At 43.7% G+C, this 24338-nt stretch overlaps 1 protein-coding gene across 2 annotated transcripts in view; it reads left to right on the plus strand.

The window, feature by feature from the left end:
* disco-r (disco-related) overlaps positions 1-24338 on the plus strand; it is a 378404-nt gene that overhangs the window by 48983 nt on the left and 305083 nt on the right. For both annotated transcript variants that reach the window (XR_010890593.1, XM_067356512.1), the window contains exon 3: positions 14086-14198. Coding sequence is in view for 1 of the 2 variants with exons in the window: in XM_067356512.1 (XP_067212613.1) it covers positions 14091-14198 (108 nt within the window). In the remaining variant the exon portion in view is untranslated. The remainder of the gene's footprint in view (positions 1-14085; positions 14199-24338) is intronic.

Here is a 24338-nt window from a genome sequence, read left to right on the forward strand (position 1 = left end):
CAACGCAATTCTCGTTAAATTAAACGCGCCGAATCAATTACGCGCCCGGCCTCATAATCGGCCGTGATGGCGCGTAATGAAACATTGCGTACCTGTCACCATAACGGGCATCTGCGTTTGCAAACGCGCGGGGAATTATCTGAGACGGGTGGCGCGCCGTTCGGCCCCATACCTCTTCCCGTTACGTACGCGCAAGAAGATACGATGCCGAGAGACGCAATTTACTTACTCCGTAAAGGCGATAGTAATAATGTTGCTTGCGATCGCTCGCGGCACGACACCGCGTCGCATCGGTACTTTTCAGTGCGGTGAATAAATTATATTGTCAAGATACGAAAAAAAACTTCAATATATACATTACATATCGGCGTACTGTTAACGCTGTGCCAAGATCCAAATGAAAACTTTAATCGAAATATTCTTTTAGCGTTCTGCTAAAATGAGAGACATTTTGATTGAATATCGTTGAGTGTTAAGTATATACATTTATATTTTTGCATAGATATTTATAACTGATTATTCCTAATTTATTAATAATTATATTTATAAATCGAATAATTGTTTTGTCAGGTGACAGATTTATATTATTATACTGTCAAATTTTTATATGACGCAAAATGCTATCCAAAATCCATTTTGATTTATAGAGAAAATTTAAGAGAAATCTGTTTTTTTTTTTAATTTTATTTAGTGACGCAAAGGCATTTAATTCCTTTCATAACAGATTCATTTTCCGAATATAGTTACCAGTTATGAGCATCAACTTGCGATGGTTAGGTAACTGTCCGCGATACTATCCGCGAATAGCAGAGATATTTCCCACAAACACGCCGTGCCTTCGCCGGAGCTCTTATTTATGTATCGCTGCGCGCTCGCGGATTTTCATTTGCGGATTCATAAATATGACCGTGCGGTGAGGTGTACTCTCGTAGAGGTTTATCGTGCACGTCGGCATCGGGCGACACGGGATGCACGTATCTCGAAGGCTGACAAGCGTGACGGATGAGCGCCAACGCGGGTCAAGGAGCGACATGCCTTTTAAGGACGACGAGCGCGGCGCGCTGCAACGCGACATGCCCGCGCCAGGACGAATTTTCTGTCGGGGATCCCGGAGTTTCACGTCCGCCGATTTGCATGAATCTAATTACGGAACTCTTCTTTTTCACTGTGAGAGAAATAGAGAGAGGGAGAGAGAGAGAGAGAGAGAGACAGAAATATTCGCGGATTACGGTGCAACATTGTAAAACCGCAGGATGTTTCAACTACAGATACCGGAGTCTAACGGAGAAAAGTTATTTTAATGTCGGAACGCTAGAAATATATTTAAATTCAATCTGGCAACTTTAGACAGAGTCAATTAGAGTAATTGGACATAGAGATATATTTTGCTGCACCGCGATATTTTTTAATAATATAATGGTCGAAAGAATTAGTTGTCATTTATATATATTTTTTACGGATATATCCTTTGGTTATCTACATCTCTTTTTTTCTTTCAGTTTGACGTTCTTGTGAATTTTTATTAATAGACGCTATAACTCGGCATACTTGATCACTTCTTATATTTGCTCAATTTTATGTCTCTTAACATTTCGACTAGCCGTGTCATTGTACGCTGATCTATGCGCCAGCTACATCATCGCGTGCTGATCTATGCGATCTCCGCGCGCGTGAATAATCGGCTCGTTAGGTGTATCTTCCACTCGAATATCGATATGTTGCTGATCGTTTGTGAAATAATATATTTTACCGTTCGCTTTATAACGTAATCGAAACTGGCTACGCCAGTGCGGCTCGTAACGGTACGCGGCTATCGACAATAAATGGTCGTTGATGATATGAGTACAATGTGACATGGCACTTTATGGAACCTCAAGTGGCTCATACACGGACAGTCCGTGTAAACCGTTGTTACACAAAATTTATCCAGCGTGTTTGATTTTACACTACAACAACTGCATACTAATCCGTACATTGTCGACGTAACTGCGCAAATTGATCACATATAAGCCGCGTTACATGGGAAGGATTAACAGGAAGGGTAATATTAACCTACATACGCATGACTGAAGTTTCCCGGAAGCATTGACAATAAAATCAAGACAAGAAAATTGTCGATTCATCGCCGTGCTTCATTTTGTCTCTCATCTGCCGTTCGCATCATTAACGCGCAAATCGCAAATTAAATCTACGGCCTACTCAAACGACGCCGATCTACTTCCATCGGTTACGACGAAGGCACCTTCACGGTCATAAAGGCTCAACGGGGTTGCCTCATTGAAAGATTAAGGCGCATTATTAAGAATAATGCCTTGCACTATTGCAGTCGGCAAATTTCAATACGTAATTGTAGTAGTGAGACTAATCAGTATACAGAAAAGCATCACATTTTAATATAATTATTTTATAATAATGAGATTATACATATAATCTTAGAATCTAATAAGAATGCCATAAAAAATCACTAATTAAAAAAATTTTACATTTTTTTTTGGTACTTTTTTTTAACAAAATTTCAATTATTATATAGGAATATTTCAACTCTTCTGATTTTGATCTCTCTTTGGAGATAACATGCCCACATATGTGGTTACTTTGACTTCTGAACAAACACGCCGATCATCCGACTCGTCCTGGATTTATGCGATCGCGATCGAAGTCCCGTCGCGAGTGGCCGATAAGTTTCCACGCTTCCTTCGTCAGCGGCATCGATTTGTTTCTAGTGCATAGTGCGCGCACTATGTAATGCACAAGTCATCTCTCGTTCCTTGCTGGTTCACTGGCCGCTTGATAAGTCGCTCTACGCGCGGCCCGCATGCTCTCACAATATGCTTCCGCAAAAGGAACACTCGGTTCGAACCTGTCCGCTCGAATCATCGCGATTATGCGTTGGATGCGTATCCGTGGAACCGACGATCGCGTCTCCGATCGTGCACGACCGATTGTGTGTATTAAACGAATTTCGTATCCTTTCTAAACGAGTTTCTTATATCACGATACACAATATAATTCGCGTTACTCGCATGACGGGGACACATTCTCGCTCTCAGACACCTAGTCGCACCGGCGACATGTCTCGTTGGTCTTATTGAACGCTTAAGTGACTGTACGCAAACTCATAATATTAATAGCCGCGTTACCGGCACTGCGCTTAATATTTCACACCATTCTATCTAATCATTTTCCGTCAGTTTCAAGTTCTGCGCCGTAAATATTTATTATCTATTCACGCGCTCGCGTAAGACATGTACGCCTGCGAGGTACGCGAGTAACTGTGTCTTTAGTGATTTACTTTGTCGTATATGAATCAAATATAAATATGCTCGCCAACTTGGGCGTGTAAGAATAATTTCTTACATATGTCAGATGTTGGCAATAACTCCATTTTCTGCTTACCGCAAACAATGATTAATATATTAACTGCTATAATAAAATTTTGTATAAAATAAATATCTCAATATTCCTAAAAAAATTTGTGACGGTTTGAAGAAAATAAAAACAGATCTTACAATAATAATTCAAAAGAAACTCTGTATAAGAAAGAACGAACAAATTACATTTTTCCGGAATTTAATTCATTACTTTACAAAGTCGATTCAACTTGTTGATGGTAATGGGAGAGTATGTTCAATCCGCGCTTTAACGATTTTCCACGATTTCTCCGACGCGGTGTGGCGTGCAGTCTCCTCCGCTCGCATTTTCCATCGCGAGAGAGGCGGTGGCCTGGCACAGGATGCTTGTACATACGCGCGCGTTGTGGCGAAATGCGCCGTTTGTGGTCGTTCGCAAATTGCCACGATGGCGAACTGTAACTTTCTCGCGCGCGCGTTATCCGAAGCGGAGTCGTGCGAGCGCAGCTGGACGATCGCCTTTCACGCGCGTTTCTTGCTCGCTAGACGAGTCGAACATTTTCCTCGTGTCTCTTCGTAACATCGATGCCGATATCTTGGCAGATATGATGGATATTTGGAAAATAGTTGAGTCATTGCTAAGATTTGATTTCCTCTTGGTTTCTCTAGAGTAAAAATAATTTATAGATTCTAAACGATTTAAATAAAAAGAGAGAAAATCTCTACACTAACTCAAACATTTTCCAAGTATTTATATGCACGAGTAAAATAATGCGGCTCAGATTAAAATTAATTTTGTAATTTTGTGAATCGCTTCCTTGGAAATTTATCTTTTATTGTCATTGAGTTTTAGTCAAGATGTTTCGCTGTGACGGACAATCTTTTATCAGCACTCTCATCAATTCTTGATTCAATTGAGAAACGAGCCATTAGGACATAGGAGATAATTTCGAAACGAGCTGCTGGCTTCTACGCGGAAACGATGCTCGCGGAAGTATGATTTATAGACGGTGGCTCGTTATCGTGAAAGCAAAGGAGTTGTTCAGGATCGATCGCAATATGGATCGTTGCCGTTGCCGTTGCCGTTGACACGTTTGGCATATCCGACCGGGCTATTTTTCGCTGTCGTAACACGATCGTGATTTATGCGATTGATTGAGAAGCGACTGGCCGATAATATCATAACATCGATGTACATCAACATTTGTGTTTAGGATCGATAAATAACGAATTTCATGAGACTCGTATAAATGCGTTAAAAAATTGCCGGTCTTTTAGTATTATTCCCGCAAATACACATTAACACTGCAAGTCATTATTGGCTTACAATACATACAGAAGTTTAAAAGAATTTGGATTTAACTTGAATAAATTAATTTAATTAAACTGAATAAATTTAAAGACAAAAAATTATGCTATTTAAAGAATTTTATTTAATTGAGTTTATTTGAATTTTCTCGGATTCTTTGTTTAAATTCTCTTGAACCGAATTAGATTTATACTTCTAAGTGGAAATAATTAACGAGCGACGTCCAGTGTGCGACGAGCGAGTATCGCAAGTAAGAAAAAAGATAGCAGGTGGAGTGGGGCAATGTCCCTTCCATCTCCGTCGCGCGTCGGCCGATTTGTTAAGCGTACACACCTGCCGGCCATCGTTCCGGGACAATAAGCTCTATCTCGATCTCACGAAAGGTCCTCTTACCGTCTTGCCAGCAGCCAGGCTCACGGGGGCGATATATCGCACGAAATGATCGTGTATAGCGTTTCACTGCGAAGGTAGCTCGGCCATTGTCCTTGGGCGTCTAAGTAGATACCCCCGGCTTTCTGCCGCGTACAGTCGATAGAACTAGTTCGCCGGTCTCCTCGGACAGATCATCTCGATTAACGATCATAATACGTTTTCCCTGTTAGAGCGCGGCTCTTCCGGCCTTTATCTGACGCGGGTCTATGAGCGCGTCGATCTTAATTAACTCTTACGCTCGTGCGTGGATAATGTGCGAAACGCACGAGAAATTGCAACAGGGAAAATTGATACAGATCCAACAATACTTTGTTAGATCCGTCAAAGTAAATTACTGCTTTCTCTGGTAAACAAATACGCATGATATAAATAATGTTTGTCATATAAAAATATAAATCAACACATACGCACAAATAAATAATAAATATAGATTGTGAGATAATTAAGGAAAATATATCAGAAATATTCGCAAAGCGACGTAAATAATCAAAAATCGGAACCTTTTTCATTAAGAATTAGCGCGAAATCGGCATCCGGCTATAACACCGGCGCAGATGGACTGGTTTTGTCGACTGTACGTCGGGAAAGTGGTGCTATCGTGCGCGAAGTGTACTGGGTACGGCGAAGAGAGCAAGTCCTTGTTGCCCAGAGAGGTCTCGGTATATTAGATTAGTTTGAGATCGTGGCCAGTCCGGTGTATATATATATATAAAATATATATATAGTATATATAGTATATATAGTATATATAATATATATAGTATATATATATATATATATATATATATATATATATATATATATATATATATATATATTACTCTCAAGCCTCGTGATGAACTAAGGACGTCAGGCACTACCGTGATTAGTTCCCCGGCTAGTTGTCGTCTCTGCGGGACGTCTTCGTCCTGTGTTAGTTTCTGCCGGCGCGTCTTGGGTTACCGCTTCCCTTCGCGTCAATTCTGCCCGCGTCTCGCATCTCCTCTCGTCCTCGCAAACTGTTCGCTACCGCGCGAATCGTCCGTGGCGCAAGTGGGTTCCCTGGGTGACAGCGCGCGTCTTCTTCCTGGATCGCGGTAATTTAAAACGTACGGGAGAAAGAGAGAAGTGACGAGCCGCGCTGCCTCGAACGCGCGAATAAGAACACCGCGAGAAGGTCGACATCGGCATACCACTTAACCCTTTCGATGTCGTATGAAGTATGCTCGGCAGCGCAATACCGATTTTTTCGAAGCACGGGGCATATCAGAGATTACATACTTTCTTCGCGTCGTGAATATTGCAAATCAAGCCGAGAGGATGGGTGGTCGTCTCGACGTACAGAAAGGCGCTTGCAAAAAGAGACGGAACATCAAATTAACCAAGATTGTAACACCGCGCATAAACACGAAATGCATAGACACATCAAATATAGCGTTTACGTCTGTTGCGATTATTGAAAGACAACTAACTGGTCCTACATCGTTGGAATGCAGCGGGGAAGAAAAGGAGAGCATGTCCTTCGAGGCCTCGTCCTTCGATCACGTACGTGTCGCCCGATTCCCATTGCTAACGGTCAACCGTTAGCGGACCTTGAGGAGATCCTGGGGGGAAGCTTCGCGTAATTTACTTGTCCAGTGCCGGCGGCGTCGATCTCGTTAACTCGCCGATCGGGGATTAAAGGGAGAAAGAAGGAGAAACATGGAGCGCCGTGCCGAGCGGTTCGGCCGGTACGACCGATCGGTGAATCATGCGAATTCGAAGAACTGTTGTCGGAAACGCAGGACGTGCATTTTTGACGATATCTTCACGAATGGCTATGCGTGCGTTGATGTCGAGTAAACTCTTTATACATAGATATGATCCATGAAGAAATACACCTGTTTTTATTAAAAACAAAAAAAGAATAATATAAGTATAGTTTATATATAGAACAAAATATAAGTTGAAATATTAATTTCTAAAAATGTTTTTAAGTAAAAATAATAGGATTTTATAAAATATCGCGCCAGTGCGAGTGCATTGTCCTGAGAAAAATCCTACCGACGCCCATGCTGCAAAACGATAAAAGCTCTACCGGTCGACGGTTTCTCTCGGACTGTCCGAAAGATCGCTAATCTACGCGGGCCAGATAACGGCTGTCTCTTCTCTCGCGTATCGGCTTTTTCAGTGGCTGTTTAACGCTCGTTAGGCAGGAACCGGAATATTATTAACTCCACCCGGTTGGCCGTAACCGCCGTGACATGATGGCGATACCGCGATATGAAAATGGGATCAAGTAGAAAAAGAATATGTAATAAACGTCTTTCATGCGAAGAAAGATAAGCTCGATAATTGGAGACTTTGACGTAGGGAGACATAAAGAAGTTCGTAACAGCCTTGTTCTCATCTTTTTTTTCAATGCAAGAATTTTATATGCAATATTTTGTCCCTGTGTCCCATAATTTATTTATTATTACTTATTTACATAGGAATTATCAACACTAACTGATTACATTAATTCGGCAGTGCTTCATGTGATTCATATTTGATAAAAATTCTAAAATAAAATCCTTATGCTAGACTCAATGCTCTCTGCAAATAACTGTGTTTAGATCAAGTTTAGATCGAATTCCAATCTTCAGCGTCTTAAACAAACAATCTCGCAACTTTGAGATATAAATGTCAACTGCAGTTTTATTTGAGATTTAAACACTTCCCACGCTAATAGCGCTTCTTCGAATGCATTGCATGCGTGTCTAGATGCATTATTTCCACGAACTGTTGCTGCATCTCTAAAATTGTACAGATCGATAAAAATTGCAAAACAAGAGAATTACGTTTCTTCTTTATCATTACACTAGCATGGAAGAAAGCAAAGATGCACAAATATAATTAAAAACACAGCTAAAAGATTAGACTGTCTATATGCATCTACGATGTATGCATCTGCTGCGTAACTCGTGTCGCGTGAAAGGAGTTTATTTCGAGAAGAATTCTTGGCGACGACAAACTTGAGTGTAATTGCGCACGGATGTTACTCGGCGGCAAAATCTCTTTGATGACATCACGCAGGGGACAGAGTTGACGTTAGTGGTTTTAATTGGTCGTTCGGCAGTTTACGATTTAAGGCATCTCGCGCGAGCACGATACGTTTGGCAGCCTTCTCGTTAGTTTGTTACTCGATGCTCGCGTCTATCTCGCTTGTGACTTTGCTGAACGTCACCATGAGTTTGCGAACGAGAATAATGAATATTATTTCTAATTAAATTTATTTCGAAAAATTATGTTAAGCGCAAAAACATAGACAAGCGGTTCCATTTGTTTTATTTAAAAAAAAAAACGATTATTTTTGTAAAAAAAAACGATTATTTTTGTAAAAACGTTGTTTGCAGGATTTACTTTCTTTTTCACCGCGAATGATTCATCCGGGATAATCATCGGGCGTAGTGAACCGCGTAAACTCGACGCTACGGCGATAGAAGCGGCGGAGCTTCCTCTCTTTTCGCGACTAACAGGATCGTGAGCTGCCGCCTTCTGCAGTTTCGCGGACGCGAAGTCAACGGTTGTTAAATTTAATGGGCCCGCTCGTTAATCCCGCATGTGGCTCGCGTACGCAATTACAAATTACGCAAACGATTGCGTCCCGGCGTGTAACGGGGCCCGACGTATGCATTTTCATAATATTGCCGAAGAGGAGGGAATTAAGTGCGGCGCGCACGAAACCCGAGCGGGCCGCCTACCAAAATTTCGCGATTCACCGCATTTAAGGCACGCGCTTTAACGATAACGGCGTGCTATCGAATTAATGCGTAAAATTGCGCGAATAAGATAAAAGCGCCGCTGCGCTCGGCGCACCGCATGAAAAATTTTGCCTGTGTTCAGCGGTGGAAAGGCGTGGAGCTGCGGACGTATATAAATAACGATATGCAAATACGATCGTCGTGCATTTGCATTAAAATTTCTGCGGTTTGATCAACGCGTCGCAAGGACCGCACGCATCGATCGCAAACGACCGCATGCGGAATCGGTGCCGCAGTGTCCTTAAGCAATTTCGCGGTACTTATCGGAAACGTAGAATGGCTCCTAAGTAATATTCGACATCAGGATAATCGCGTTTAAACGGCCGGAGAGAAGGAGAGAGAGAGAAAGAAAAATAAGTTTTATAGCCACTTTAGCGTTGTAAAAATTTATGTCGGCCGAACACGTCCTGGTGCGCGGATCGTTTTATACAAGCGATAATTACTTGTACTAATTGCTCAATTCCTTCTCATAAAAAAAAGACGAACGAAAATGGGTTAATTCGGGCGTACGCGACGGTAACGCTCGCTCGTAATTAATATTGCATGGAAATTTGCGCCGGGCGCACTTGTCACGCGTATGATAGCATTTATGCGTTAACGTGCGCACTACTATGAGGAAGGAAGAGAGAGAGAGAGAGAGGAAGAGAGAAAGAGAGAGGTGGAACGTTGCCTTTCAGTTATAAATCGGCGAGCGCGTAACGGGCCGCGGCCGCGACGCTTACAAAAGGCGAGTCAATAAATCTGTCAATATTAATTCACGCCTAATTGATTCCATTAGCGTCGATTTTCTAGCCAAGGCCGCCCGGGACCTGTAATACACCGGTATTGCCCCGCCGTTCTCCGCTCGCGCTCGAAATGCATTGATTCTTCGGCGTTCTGTCTGCCGAGAAATTTATTCTGGGTTCGGTCGAATCGAATTCCCCGTAAGAGAGGAGGTCAGAGGTCAACTTCCTGTTGCGATCTATCATTGGCGACTTGAACTGGGAATGTCCTATGAGTAATGTCCGCATTATTCGACATGAATCATAAACTTGGCTAGAAACTACTTCGATCAGAGCTCGGAAAATTTGGAAATTCTAAAATTGCGATTTTGGATAGAGAAAAAAAAACGTAAGCCTTTGCGAAATTGAGCATCACCGTTCACTATTTTTATCTTTGGCGACGTCGTGACGCTACCGTATCGCTCGCTTCATCTTCGCTTCGAATGGTCTCGTCGGATTCCTAGATATACAATATCGGTTGCTCGGGAGATGGAGTCGTCAGTATTCGCCCACAATGTAAGATACTCAAGGTCGTAGGTCACCGCTGTTACTGCCTGTTGGCTGTCACGAAGTGTCCGGATCGGCACGATTTCGTCATCCCTTGCTGAACAATTTCGCAAATCAGCGCGCGCCCGGCGCGATCTTTTTTTATTCTTTTTCGAGAACGGTTGCGCGATTCGCGGTAGGAGTCGTTTCTGCTGAATCGTGACAACTCTCGGATTGGAAATCCGATTCATTCTTACGATACTACGCGAGGCTGTGTGGATCGAGACAAGCAAAAAATAAACAGTTGTCTTGCGAATATTTCACGACGCATTCTTGCGCAACAGTGACATTTACTTTTGTAATTTTTTATTTTACTTTTGCTTTCTGTCAATTGATTCACCATGAATGTTATTACGTAAACATCAGTGAGAAAGAGAGAGACTATTGCGGAAACAATATTAATAACTTGGTGAATTAAATTTTAAGATACGCGAAAGATAGAGACGTCAAAAGGAAAGATGTGAGCGAAGATACTTGTACATACAAAAGAGCAACTGGGAGGAAGAGTTAAAAGGAAAGAGTCGAAAGATCGAACAGAGATACGCAGAGAGATTCCTAAAGATATATGTATATTCATATGAAACCATACGCGTACGGACAAAGAGCGGCGGCTCGATGAGGATTTAGCATCCTCGCGTGATATCTGCCGTAGAGGAAAGCGAAGGTCGAAAATTACACGGTTGACCGAGCGAACGCGGGAGAGGACTGCGTGACGACCGTTCCGGCTGCTGGGCAGCCCCCCGCGTCTCGGGCGATCCGTGCCCTCTTCCGTGCCGGCGTCCCCCCGGTCTCCTCCTTGGCCCCGTCGTGCCGCGCACCCTCGTTACCGGCGAGAGCGACTAGCCGTAATCAATTTCGCGCATTGATTAATACGAAGTAAATGAATACCTGGGAATCGTTGCGCGAGCGGCCGAGAGATGATTTATCCGGCGCGGGTCGGGGGGTGCCCAGCCGCGCGTAATTATCATACGACAGCCGATTAAAATTGAGCGCGGCCGCGCTCGCGTTCAACATCAATTTCAGCTAATTACATGCATTTTCATGTCCATGCTGGCCGTGCGTGTTCGCGGATCGGTGCCCCGGTGCCCGCGACGGAAAAATCGGCCGGTACGTGCCGCGGACTCGATCTCGGGGGGCCTCGTTCCCGGGGTACCTTACCGGGATAAGCGATCGCGTACGAGGACGATGAACCCCCCACTGACGGCGAGAAGCTCTACCGGAAGGTCCGTACCCTCGGACGTTACGCCGGCCGAAGGAGCCGATTATCCTCGGTTAACGTCGGTAACGTGTCGGATAAGAGAGTGATTCTACCTAGGATGCGGTATCGTCGGATAATGGGCCCGACATAACCGCCACGTGAATGTAAAAAGCGATTACATGCGGTCGCGCAAGATTGTTGCAGTCGAGTTACATCGCAGTTGGGAGGGAATCGCCCATTGCCGCGGAGATCCGATCAATTGGGAGGAACGAATTCTGCGCATCTCTGTCTCCTCCCATACATCGTTTCCCACGTTTTCTCTCGTCTTTAGTTTTTATTTCGCAAGTCATGTAAATTAACTGACTCTTCAATTTTGTTAATATAGAAAAATTTCGTGTTATTTTTTACTTTCTTCGTGATTTGAATTAAATTTATTCACGTGTGAAATACGTACATTTCTCCAACAACGCATTGATTTAATTTTATTTACATTTTCAATATTATTTGCTATTGTATTTTTTTCGGATGGAATCGCATCTTCGCAATCTTATCTTCGTTTGCAGTTTATGAAATTTTCCCGCGCAATCCTCATTTCTTTCTGCCCCACGTAAGACTGCGTAGTCTTGCCTGAAAAGTGCATTTTCACTGATTAGCGCGGCGGATTACATGTGCTTCGTTCCCCTTGTTGCCGATTGGATCGCTCGACGTTTCATTCGCGCTGTTCGCATCCTCGCCTTATAAACTTCCTCACTCTTATCGTTCGTCCCAATCAGATTATTCGATTTGAGTAACGTAAGCTCGACCAGGCATTTCGATTAACATCTCCTCGCCGACGCAGACTTCGCGTCTTCGAGTATTGATTGCCTAAAGAGATTCATCTCTTGCTTAATTGTCTTAACGCTCTTCTCCGAAATACATTATTCTTTATAATAAGATTGTCAACGCATTTGACGTGCTAATTAATTATTGAGAAAAATAAAGTAAAGCATTTCTTATGTGCTTTGCAGTTAATTCAAAACACGCAAAATAAAAATAAAATTTGCGAAGGATTATTATGGCGTACATAATACGCGCGCGCGCGTGTTAGGAATACAATTTAGCGTAAACCGAAGTAACAATGTTAACGTAATAAACGGTTAAAGGGATAAAAGCGGACTGTCGATTTACAACACGACGACACGCTGCGCCGGCGAGCCAACGCGTGTAACTAAAAAACAAAGTGAAAAAAATCGCGGCCGGGATTAAAACATCGAGAGGACCTTCCGCGGCAGCCACGTCAATTAATATCTCGCGGGCCCATTATTAACGTCCGTGGAAAGCGACGGCGATGCCGCTGGAGCGCCGGCTTCCCCGGCGACTTAAAGCGCTTCAAGAAACCGAAATAAATTACGGCGCAGAGAGAGGTGCATATTTAATTCGAGCAATTAATGCCGTCTTGTAAAACACGCCGCTGGGGGGTGGCTGTTGCTGTAGTCCTCCCTCTTTCCTGGCAGTAATGAGCCCGATAAATCAACTGGCTCTGCACTCGAAACTTCGCGGATAACTTTGGGCTCCTGCAGTTTCTTGCTGCCGGCTTGCCGGGACTTTCCGGGGCGTACCTTGCGCGGGGCTCGTCTAATTGATAAATGCGGACGAAAGGCAGAGCGAGGTACGCGATGTACAAGGACTCGCGAGAAGTATTTTCAGCCGTCTTGAATTTTCCACACGCAGAATTTTGCACCGCCATCTGAATGCATTTGTTTGCCGCTGCTGTGACAACTGTTAAAGTCACATTGTAATTTCCCTGTCGCGTGTTTTTTGTTTTTAAACATTTTGAGTACAATACTTGAATAATATTTCAGGCACTAACACATTATAAGTAATTTATAACTCGGCTGATTTGCCGAAGTTGTACTTATCTGAAGAAGCCCCTCCTGCCTGAAAAGTCAATGATATACGGCGACGCGCGCTTAAACGCAATTACGAGGCGTGAAGCATCCTCTGCCTGTATCCACAAATCATTTAATCATCCCGGTTGAAAGACGCTTTCGCGCAAATTTCGCCGTAATCCTTCGTCGTTCCCCTGGATTTATGGCGATTAATTAGGCATAAAAATCTTGGTCGTTCGGGAGAAAAAAAATGCCGCAGATTACCCCACTTAATCCCCGGTTAACCGCCTTCTGCGGTAGGGATGACGCCTCCTGACGTCCCGCTGGAAATTCATTAAAGCGATATCGCGTTTGTTCCCGACGCACCCCTTATATCGTAATGAAACGACATAACAAATGTATAATCCACTAATTAAATGGTGTCAGCCTCGTGGAGTTATCTGTTCCATTAGATTTTTGAACAGTATTTCGTGAGTGTTTTTGATCGAGCCATCTAATCGTTAAATACAAATATTCCATATAAAATTTTGTTTAACATGTATTTATTTAAAAAATCGACGCATCTTAAAGCAAGTCTTTTCACTTCAGTAATATTTTTTAAAGTCAAACACCACATTTAGAACTTAAAATATTATTAAAGTGTGTTGATTTGAGAAACAGCATACATTCTTACTAAAGCTACAATTAAATATTGTACATTAAATGAATTGATATAGATGAAGATACTTTGTGTTTCCCTTTTTGTACTTAAAGACTTGAGGCTCGTGCGAAAATGGATTGACTCTTTGTACCACCGCTTTATTCAAGCAAAGGTAGTTTCCTTACGTAAGGTCTCGTAATACGGCTTATTAAAATTACAGACGCCATGGTGGAAGGTCCCGGGTCCAGACCGCATCTCGTCGAGGGACAAACCGCGACAGAGCCGAGACAGCTCGTGACCAGAACGGACGTGGACCAGGGGTGGCTGAGGAAGGTAAGTTCCGAGTTCATTTCACGAATTTGCTTTATACCGGGCATCCAGAAGCTCGACCGCTAGGGATTACTCTTCGAGACCTTGCATGGACTCGCGGCGACCGCGAGTAGACGAGCTCTCTCGCCATGGCAGTGTCCCGGATTAATGTTATTGCTTTGTTCAGTCTCTGTGGACCATCTCTTTGTCCACTTCATGTCGACAACACGGGCGCGAGTGATTTATTAAACGACGTACTTGAAAATTGAGAGAAGAAAAATCGCGACATACAGTTCCCCGAATTTTATTTATAGAAATATCGATTTTGCGTTAATTGATTAAAGATTCTAATAGAGATTCAAATTAACATTGAATTTAAAACGTATTTTATATTTATACATTTTGATGATATTAAATTTTTTAAATTTAATTAATAAATATTAAAAAGAATAAAATCAACCGATACAGCACGAGTTTTCGTTGGCATGCGCGCGCGTTTTTAATTGTCGCGGTCATTAATCGTCGCTGGATTCAACAATTAACGCCGCCGGGAATGAACCGGGGATGACATCGAAACAAAAATAGGCACCGCGACATCCGCTAGTGCGAATCACGCTGCCGGCGATATTAATTACAATAATTGCCATCAAGTTGATAAATGACTGTTCGCGCGGCCAGGGCGACGCTCCGAGCGATGTCTATTCGCGCGGTCGTCGCTATCCGGCACTCGCGACAACGATCTCGATCGCCAATGTAGGTAATTAAAGTCGGTTAATGAAGCTTCCACGAGGACGTGCCGACGGTCGCGCGAAGGGTTCGGTATCTTAGATCGGGAAGTCCTCTTTTTCATCGCAAATTGCCGGATACCCGACGATCAAGTTGCGTCGATCCTTTCCTGGCGCCGTCCGCGTCTCGACCGATTTTAATTATGCCACGCGTCGCGTTTAATCTTGCAAATTGCAACTATCACGCTGACAAAGTGCCCGAAGTGCGATCCCGTGCGAGTCGCGTCGTGCAACGAATCAATCGAATTACGACGCACGCACTTTCTATTTCTTCGATTGTGCGTTACAAACAGGACGACTGTTGCGGAGATCCGTTTCGCGATCAATACTCGACGTTTGTGGACGTGTGGTCGAAACTCGGCAAATTGCAATCATGCTTATTGCGCCGGAATTCGATACAAACTAGTCCAGTAATTTTAAATTACGCTTCTATTCAGCCACAATTGTTGAGATTCGCTTGCAACCGCGGGAAATGTAGCGAAGTGCGCGATTATCTCGTTCCGAATTGCGGGCAACTTGCACACTTTAGATTTTTACTTCCTGATATTCGATTAGTTACTATATGGTATTAATAAATAATTACTTATTATTGTAGTACTTGCAGAGTAATTATTAATAACAAACTACATTAATTACTACATGTATAAATAGTATTCACCTTTGCGGTTTTACATATTTTTCGCTGACAACGTGCGAGTTGAATTTTACCTTGAAAGAGTAAACAGTCGTATCTAGTAGAAGTTTATCTCTTCACTCACTTAAGCATTAATCCGAAACACGCCGTACAACGACGGTACGAGGCCGTGTTTTCTCTTATTCATCCTTCTTTTCCGCGCGCATTTACACCTGTAATTTATAACAGTCACGGAGCTGTCCGACGTCGCGCGCGGGCGAGAGAGTTAATGCGCGGAGTTATACGGTCCACATTCTCCATCGCTCTGGATGAGAGTGCAAGATGCTCCGGGACGAGAGCGCGGAGCGATAGAATTCATCGTGTCGTCACGATACATCCCGCCGGCGAGCTTAGTGTCGTCGCAATGGAATGCCGAGGGTCCGTCCGTCGAGCGTATCCGTCAGCTTGATACCGGGTGTCGAGCTTCTCTTTCTCCTCTTCTCTCTTCGGCGCGCATCAAAAAATAAACAGGCTACATTCGAGTCGAGGTGACGACGAAGGTAGGCAGGAGGGCGAGATGCCGCCGCTAGTGACAAGAGCCGTAATTACGCTAAACGATTCCCGTGGTGGGCAACGGCGTGGCTAACGATTGTAAATGCGGCGAACGACGAGTGGAGACTCGGGGTCCTCTCGTGAGGTAGCCGTCGCACCTTTCAAGAGGCCGTTCCACGTCCTTGCCTCGTGTGAATCGGGAGATTAGTCGATTCACGGCGACCGTGCCGCGGAGATCGCTGATTTACGGTCTCACGCCGGATGATGATACGTTCCATCGGCGGAAATAATTCGATGCGATCGCCATCCGGCAAACGAAGAATCTGAAAAACGTGACTTTGAAAAATTCTCATCACTGTATTACATTTGACAAGCGTCCGATTTTATCGCATGAGAAAGTATTTATTTATTTACATTTTCTTTTCGCATATTTTTTTTAGCTTATCGAATGCGATAGAGATTACAAATGGTCGATGTGAAGTAATTACGTAAAGAAATTAAAGTACCTAAACTTAAATTAGAAATTATATTTTTAAACAGATATTTGTTTCAATTTGTCTGTTGAATCATAGATTTTGTCTGAATTCAAAGACAAAACAGTGTTTTCTTTAACTAAACATCTTTAATTTTTAAATGATCGAATTTTTTATTATAGGATTATAAACGTCTATTTATAATACTATATTTTAAATGTCTTAGTCGTCGAAGTGATACAGCACTACTGCACGATATACTTCCACGCTTTGAACAATTAACGGGATAGCATTAATGTATCTCGCATTATCCAGCAGGATACTCGATACGCGACCGATATGCTTTCCCCAAGAACGGAAAGCGAAACACGACCGGGAGAGCAGAGTATCATCAAGACAGCGAGCGCAAACTCTTTTCCGCGTGCAGTAATTACATAACGTCGTCGTGGCGTAGAAACTAAGTGAAGTTCGGACGTGACGAAGCGCGCTCGCGCGCAGTATTGACGCACTCCTTTTCGAGAGCGCTTCCCTCTTAACGATCTCTCACACGATACAGCCTAATGACTGGCACCGGGCATCTCTCTCTCTCTCCCCGCAGCCCGATACGGCATTCGAAGAAAAGCAACGCCGCGGCTTGTGTATCCCAGCCTGTTCGGTGGACCAGAAATCGAGCTGCAAGTCACGGCGAGCAGGGCGAGACGGGCTTCCGAGCTCTCGCGGGGACGCGCGCGGCGGGCGCACGAACCCACACACGTTCGCGCACGGACACACGGAACACGAACATCTCCCGTCGCGGATTTCCCCTCTTCATCGAGCGTGTTTCACGTTTTCTTTCTCCTCTTCTCGTCTAGCCGCGTCGTTGTGTAAGCGGCACCTCTTTCACGCCGCCCTCGCTCTCCTCCGACGTTCTCCGAACGGGAAGAAGCCGCCAGAGGAATCCACCTTATTGACAGGTTCACGGCTCCCGAAGATATTCTCTCGCCGCATTATCCGTGGCACGTCTTCTCTCGCGCGGCCCATCCCCCGGCCCTCCCGGGGCCGCCGCTCCGAAGTGAACTTGTCGTCGGTGCTTGGAATAGCTCGACTAACGGCGCGCGATCCGCCTAAAGCATCCGGCTTGAAATGTGGCCGCGGCACGATTAAACGGCGATGTCGTGGCTCTTAGAAAAGTGTCTTCTCTAAAAATAAAGGTATCGCGTACGCTTTTCGCTGAAAAAAATGCATTAGCTGTTGTCGTGAACGATGAATATATTGATCTTGATATTTTAGCTCGCGTAAAACGATCTGTAAATTAAGAAAAGAATTTATTTCGAGACTCCTACGCACTATATCTTTCGCGACACTCAACGCCTTGCGATACAACGTCGGTCGGGCTTAGGGGGCGACAGAGTGAGGAAAAAAAGAAGAAGAGCGGCGTACGTGTGCACTGGTGTGCGACGCCATTAACACCTCCCGGACAAATCACTCGATTTTCTCGGACGATTTTCCCGCAGCACGTCCGACAAATAAGGAAACACGATGTATCACCCGTGGGACGACGACAAGGGGGCGAGAAGGGGTGGACGGGGTGGCGGTTGGTTAGAGGTGGTTTACTGCCCGTCCGGTAATGACGAAACAGATGGCCCTCCCGCGTCGTCTCTCTCCCGGCCGAAGGAGAGAAGAACATCCTGCGGGAAAGAGGGACCGGCGGGCTCTCAAGGCCGAGGATCCTTGATGAAGTGCCGCCATTATCGGTACAGGACAAAACCCACTTCTGCGTCGGTCGGGCTTCAGCCCGAGCGACTTTATTACCCGCGAACACACGCTTCCTGAAATCCCGCTGTGGGACCGGCCGGTCCGCTCGTGTACGACGTCGGGACCTTAACGAGCTTTACCAGCTATCGGGCCTTTTACTGCGCGCGATGGCTTAACTGCCGCCGCGGCGTGCGGCGAAACGTACGGAATGCCGTTGCTTAGATCCCGAAATGCGGGTGTAAGCGTAACGAGAATAGAGCGCCGCTAATTGGCGCGATGGCGATTGCCACATGGTTAATGGCGCAGCCGCGCGCACCGTGTTTCGTGATGATTTTTAATTGGAGAGATAGGATTTTTTATTAGTCATATATACGCGAGGCGTCCAATTGTTTTTGTTATCTTAAATAGTGGCTTTATCTTATCGCCGCTTTATAATGGCTTATAAATTCAAAGGAAGATCGCACGTCGCTCGGTATGAATTTATCTTAAAAACTCATTTAATTGTGAGTATCAAAATAATTTATATACACGACGTTTCGGTTATTACAGTTTTTCTTCTTATTCAAGAAGTCTTATTCTTATTTCAAAATCGCGTGAAATTAAAATAAAATCACATTTTACTCTAACAATGTATCGCTAATTATGCATCAAGGATGTTCTGTAGCTTCGACTTAACGGGAGAGTCCGTGGTTTTACCTTCGTTATCAATTTTTACGATCGGTTGAATTTTTAGAAATCACACGTCGCGTCGGACATTTTACAACGTCCGCTCGCCAGTAATTACGCACGTAAAATTCGTGTTAAGATGATAGGCCGATAAGAGATTGATATACGAGCGCGATCGGGATTGGACATAAGCGCGCGGGAAAGCCGCGACATCCTCATCCTCGTCGTCGTCGTCGTCGTCGTCGTCGTCGTCGGATTTGAATCATCGGTGCATCGTTAGTCACGAGCGTGCATGCATTTATGTGCGTCGTTCGCCTGTGGCGTGCGGCGCAACACGTCGTCGCGTCTCCACGCCGGTAACGAAGCATTCATGCCGATCGCGATACAACCTGCGATACTTCTCAAGGCTCCTTCCCGACGTAGCGCGATGACATAACGGTTAACCTTCTTAAAATGCCTGGAGCGTGGAGGCGGACTGCGCGCGCGACCGTAAAGCGCAAATTCAGCTTACGAGATAAATAATAATAAGACTTATCATCGCGCGCATCGTAATTATTTGGCGGAATGAAAATGCATGGAATACGTTAGACGCGAGACCGGCTTCCTCGAAGCGCAGAATTCATTGCTTACTCGCGCAACATAAAATGTTTTTTCTCTTTTTTTTTAATAAAATATTTTAATTAAGAGTTATTGATTTTGGAAGATATACTTTTTTTGCAAGAAGACATACTTTTTGTATTGATATGTTCAAGATAAGAATATCCACTTTTGCTTCACCAACATGTCTATTTAAAACATGTGTATATTTTCGACTATGATAAACAAAAATGTCGATAATTTGTGAAATTATGCTACACAAACTTCAGTCACAAAGAAACATTTAGCACTTATTTCTTAAATTACATTTTGCTGAAAACTTTATGTATATTCAAGTAAAAGGAATATTATAATTAACAAATATTAAGTTTATGAATTTATCCAATGTTAGCATTGTTAATGTAATCAAATTTGCTATCAATTGTTAATTTTTGTCTGTCTCTGTGTTAGTTATTAAATACTTAATAATAAATTAAGCTTCCTCAGAGAGTAAAAAAAAATTTAAATAAGATTTAAAACATTCAAGATACCTTTACATTCCAATATACATTTCTCGATTTCGATTTTAGAATACTCTATGAAAAATCGTAATCCCGAATGCCAAAGTAATTTGCCGTCAGCAGCGAACGGCAACGACGGATACCATCGTCCCGCGTATCGAAAAACTTTATGAACGGTTTATGAGAGCAATAATCCGCTCGTGAGTAACACAATACAGGCTAATTATAGAGGACGAGGTCCAGGCCGGCCGACAGGCATTAACGTACGCGTTAAATTCACGGCGCGACAGCCTGGGTGGCTTCCCCGCGCTACTCTCTTTTTATTATTTTCTCTCGTCTCTCCTGTAACTCGCACTTTGATCCTCGCGTCGCTAATGCGTCTCTGTTATTTCAGTCCTTATCCGTGACAGCTAGACCACCGACAGCCGTGGAGGCGACTTTTCGATTCGTGTAAACCGATCTTCCCCGGGATAGTCTCCTTCGCAGTCGACGTGCCACGAAACCGATCTTCCCCACTCTTTGCGCGACCGGCCGGAATCGTTCCGTCGGCCGCGATCGAGATCGATATCGAGATTCTTGAGAAAGCGATGCGGCGGCGAGCGTAATTCGCGACTGAATCTTAATGAGCGGGTCTTAATGACGCAAACTTTTAGCGCGAGGGAGAGCTGTTAATTAGACACGCTGTGTTAAGCAGATCGTTAGATCGTGAATGACAGCTATAAAGTACCCGGTTACTGAAATCCCCGGTCGAACTGACAAGATTATATTTTGTAAATCTCAGAAACTTTTTAGTACATAATTATATTCTACTCGTACGCTTTCGATTCGATATTTCGATTCGATATTATCCATATTTAAAATATACGTGTGTTTTACGATTCTTGATTTGTCATTATTGTGTAGGAATATTTAAATAACAATTCTTTTTCAACGCGCGTTAAAAAATGTTTATGGATCACGATGATCTGATATTTAATGTTTTAGATCAAGACTACGAGAAATCCAACTGTTAAATATATAATATTTTATTTCCACATTATAGTAATTTACTAAACTGCATATATAAAAATGGAATTTCACGGCGATTAACGCCGTCGCGCAATGACGTCGAAGAGTGATCCGTGACGATCCGCGAATTGTCCGAAGGACACGACAGGACAAAGATGCGACCGATCTGTTTTGTACGGAAACGAGAATCGAGTCGGCGAGTTAAACAGATCGACGTCGAAAGTACAAAAAGCAGCACCCTTGTCCCGGGTGACGGGGCGATTTCGACGACCCTCGTTTTGTAAACTAGACGCGAGGGAATTTTCGGCTAAAAAGCGAGTGATTAATGGTTGTTGCGGTCTAAAAAGCTCTCTACGCTCTCTGTCTCTTTTTCGCACGATGGTTACCGCGCGCGTCGGAGAGTTCCTTAGGGCCGCATGTCCGTAATTGATTCCAGATTACTTATCGTCGTCAAAGAGCATAGATCATTATGAGAGAACTCTTGACATCGTGATGTCATAGGTGTCCTTCAAGAAACTGAATTTTTGCCAACTCAAACTCTGTTCATTCTCCAAATCAATTTTGATTGCATAATGGAACAAAAATATGACAATATGTTGCCGATAGATTCAATATAATTGGATTTATAAATGTAAAATATTTTAGAGAGCTGCAATATTTATATTTTAAATTAAGTAAACGATAAAATCGTTAATTAAATAATTGCATCCTGGAATTAAAGCCTTTTATTTTTAATTTTACAACACAAAGAAAAATTAGCTGCAAATTAATAAAAAAATCAATAATGTTTCAAAACAAAAATTAGATATTTTCTGATGTGTCGTACACTTACAATTCTTGCGATCTCGCGAAGCGTCGAAACAGGTTTCTCTTCACGCGTTTTCCGAAATTTCTGACACTAACGGGCGTCTGTCGTGCGAGAGGACGGTAGGAAGCGAAGAGGATCTAATATTTCAAAGCGCGCGTTGAGAGCGGCAGGCGAACGAGCGCGCGGAATGTGCTGGTAGTAATTTGAACAAACGTACGACAACGTCTCATTTGTCACGCGGGTGACGCGCGAGATACGAGCGACACGGGGCCGCGGGTCTACGCGCCAGAAATACCGGCGATGGACACTTTTTTGTCGCCCGTCGGCGACCATCTGGGTGGAATCCGGTCGTAATGAGGACTACGTGTCAAAGGGTTTTTATTTTTGCGCCAGAGAGATAGAAGAGCGATCGGCGGATCCGAGAGGAAAAAAGGTCGTAAGAGCCAAGTTAGGACAACGCTTCGTTCCGAATGATTTAAAAATACCGTAAATTCTTCGCATTCTCGCTTAAAGAGTGCCTTTTCAAAAATGAGATTGTTACATTGAATGTATTGTCGCATTATCAGAAATTATTGGATAAAGAAATCAGAAATTAAAACCAAATCTAGAATTTTTAAATTGCGTGGAGAAATTTTTTTATATACATATCGAGATTACCGTTGAAAGTGGATTCTACTGACGATTTTTGCGTCAAAGCCCATGCTTGCTGGGGGAACATCGGTCGGTGTTTGCGAAGCGCAAACGTTGCTAATTAAAATTCGTTGACCCTCCTTCGGTAATCAACGAATGCCTTTAGGCTGCGAGGATGGTCAACGTTCCTCGGGCATTTAGCCTAGCGGCTAGTCGTTCGCTTGTCTCAATCGATTTTGATGATTGCGCTGGAGGTTTTTAAATTATCCAGCTTGGAACGATTATTTCGTGTTTATTCTCGGTGTTTGGAAAAGAAATTCAAAGTTCTTGATATTTGAAATGATCCTTAATGGCTATGGAGTTGCAATATCTTTTTGGACAGATTTATTATTTATTAAAGAAACACGTTTATGCTTAACATTTTATCAAAACTTCTATATCTGTAAATTGACGACAAGTATATTCCATGTTCGTATCGCAGTCTCAGAGTGTAAGATCCATCCCTGAAGCGGAGAAAAAGAGTTCGTCGCTACGGCTATTAATAATCCCGCACGTACGGCGCGTGCGGGCGCGACAGTCGTGTGTCACTAACGGGTGGCACGAAATGTTTGTTTGGCCGCGGTGGCCACCGATTTGACAAACACGGCCGCGCGAGGAGGAGAATATATCCGATGGATGGGTGAAGGGGAGAAGGCTTAACCAGGAGACACCCGATATTTTCACAAGCTGCCAGGCGGGCGTCGCGACGCGTCGCATCGTCGGATAGAAATAGTGCGCGAGATCGCGGGCTCCGGAGCGAAAGAGAGAGAGCGAATCCGGAGAGATTTATCAGCTTTTAATGGCCCGGCGCTCGTAAAAAGCTGCACCGAGACTTTGTCAACGACTTTGTCAAAGTTATGTCAACAGGGGCTTGTTGCCAACAGCTGGCTCGGGCTGCCAAGTTATTTCGAAATTAACAGCGACTTGTTTATGAGTGACGACACCGTCGTGCCGCTCTCACCGAATCTTTCTCGCCGCGTAAACGGCTCTCTTCGGGGAACGCGGCTTTGCGCGAGACTTTGTAGAACAATTTGTTTACGAGGGTGCATCAGTCGGATAAACGAAAAGTCCCGAACTGTTGTCGCTGGAATGGGCCGCGTTTGGCGAACGCGTCGAAGCAAATGTTTATGCGACGCGACTAAATTTAAATGACCGAATTTTCTGCCTGCGTTTGACACTCCCTTGCCTGCAAACGTGTATATTCAAAAGTGTTACATATCGCGTCTCTGTAAAGTTAGCACATTATATTTTTAGAATTTTGGTATAACTAATCGAATTTTGCTTCTTTCCAAACAATTTCCAGCGATTAAATGAAAAAAAAAATAACGGTTTATTGATCACATTTCTGACATCAGTTTTATGTTTTTGTAAAAGCATAATTTTCATATTCTAGTAATTGAAAAGATGATTTTATTTGAGCTTTGACATAAAACTTATCGCAGCGACAATATTACCGCCTTTTGCCGTACCCATTCGAGGATTAACTCCGTCATTTCCGCAGTTAATAATTATCGCCGGCTGCTAATAATTTTACGACATAATGCAATTTGGTTCCGCGGCCATGCGTCGACGAGCTGAGTCGCTACGCGAGGATGTTTGAGACGCGATCAGCTTATTCCACTCCGATGAACGGCCAAGTAACAATGATGCGATTAAGCCCCTTGGCAAATTACGCCATTACACATTAGCTACATGTCTGTTTGGCTCTGCCTCTTGGCACTGCGCTTCCGCCCGTGTACTTAATGTCAGACAAGTCACG

Source organism: Linepithema humile, chromosome 6 (assembly GCF_040581485.1).
Source record: "Linepithema humile isolate Giens D197 chromosome 6, Lhum_UNIL_v1.0, whole genome shotgun sequence".
NCBI classification, from domain to species: Eukaryota; Metazoa; Arthropoda; class Insecta; order Hymenoptera; family Formicidae; genus Linepithema; species Linepithema humile.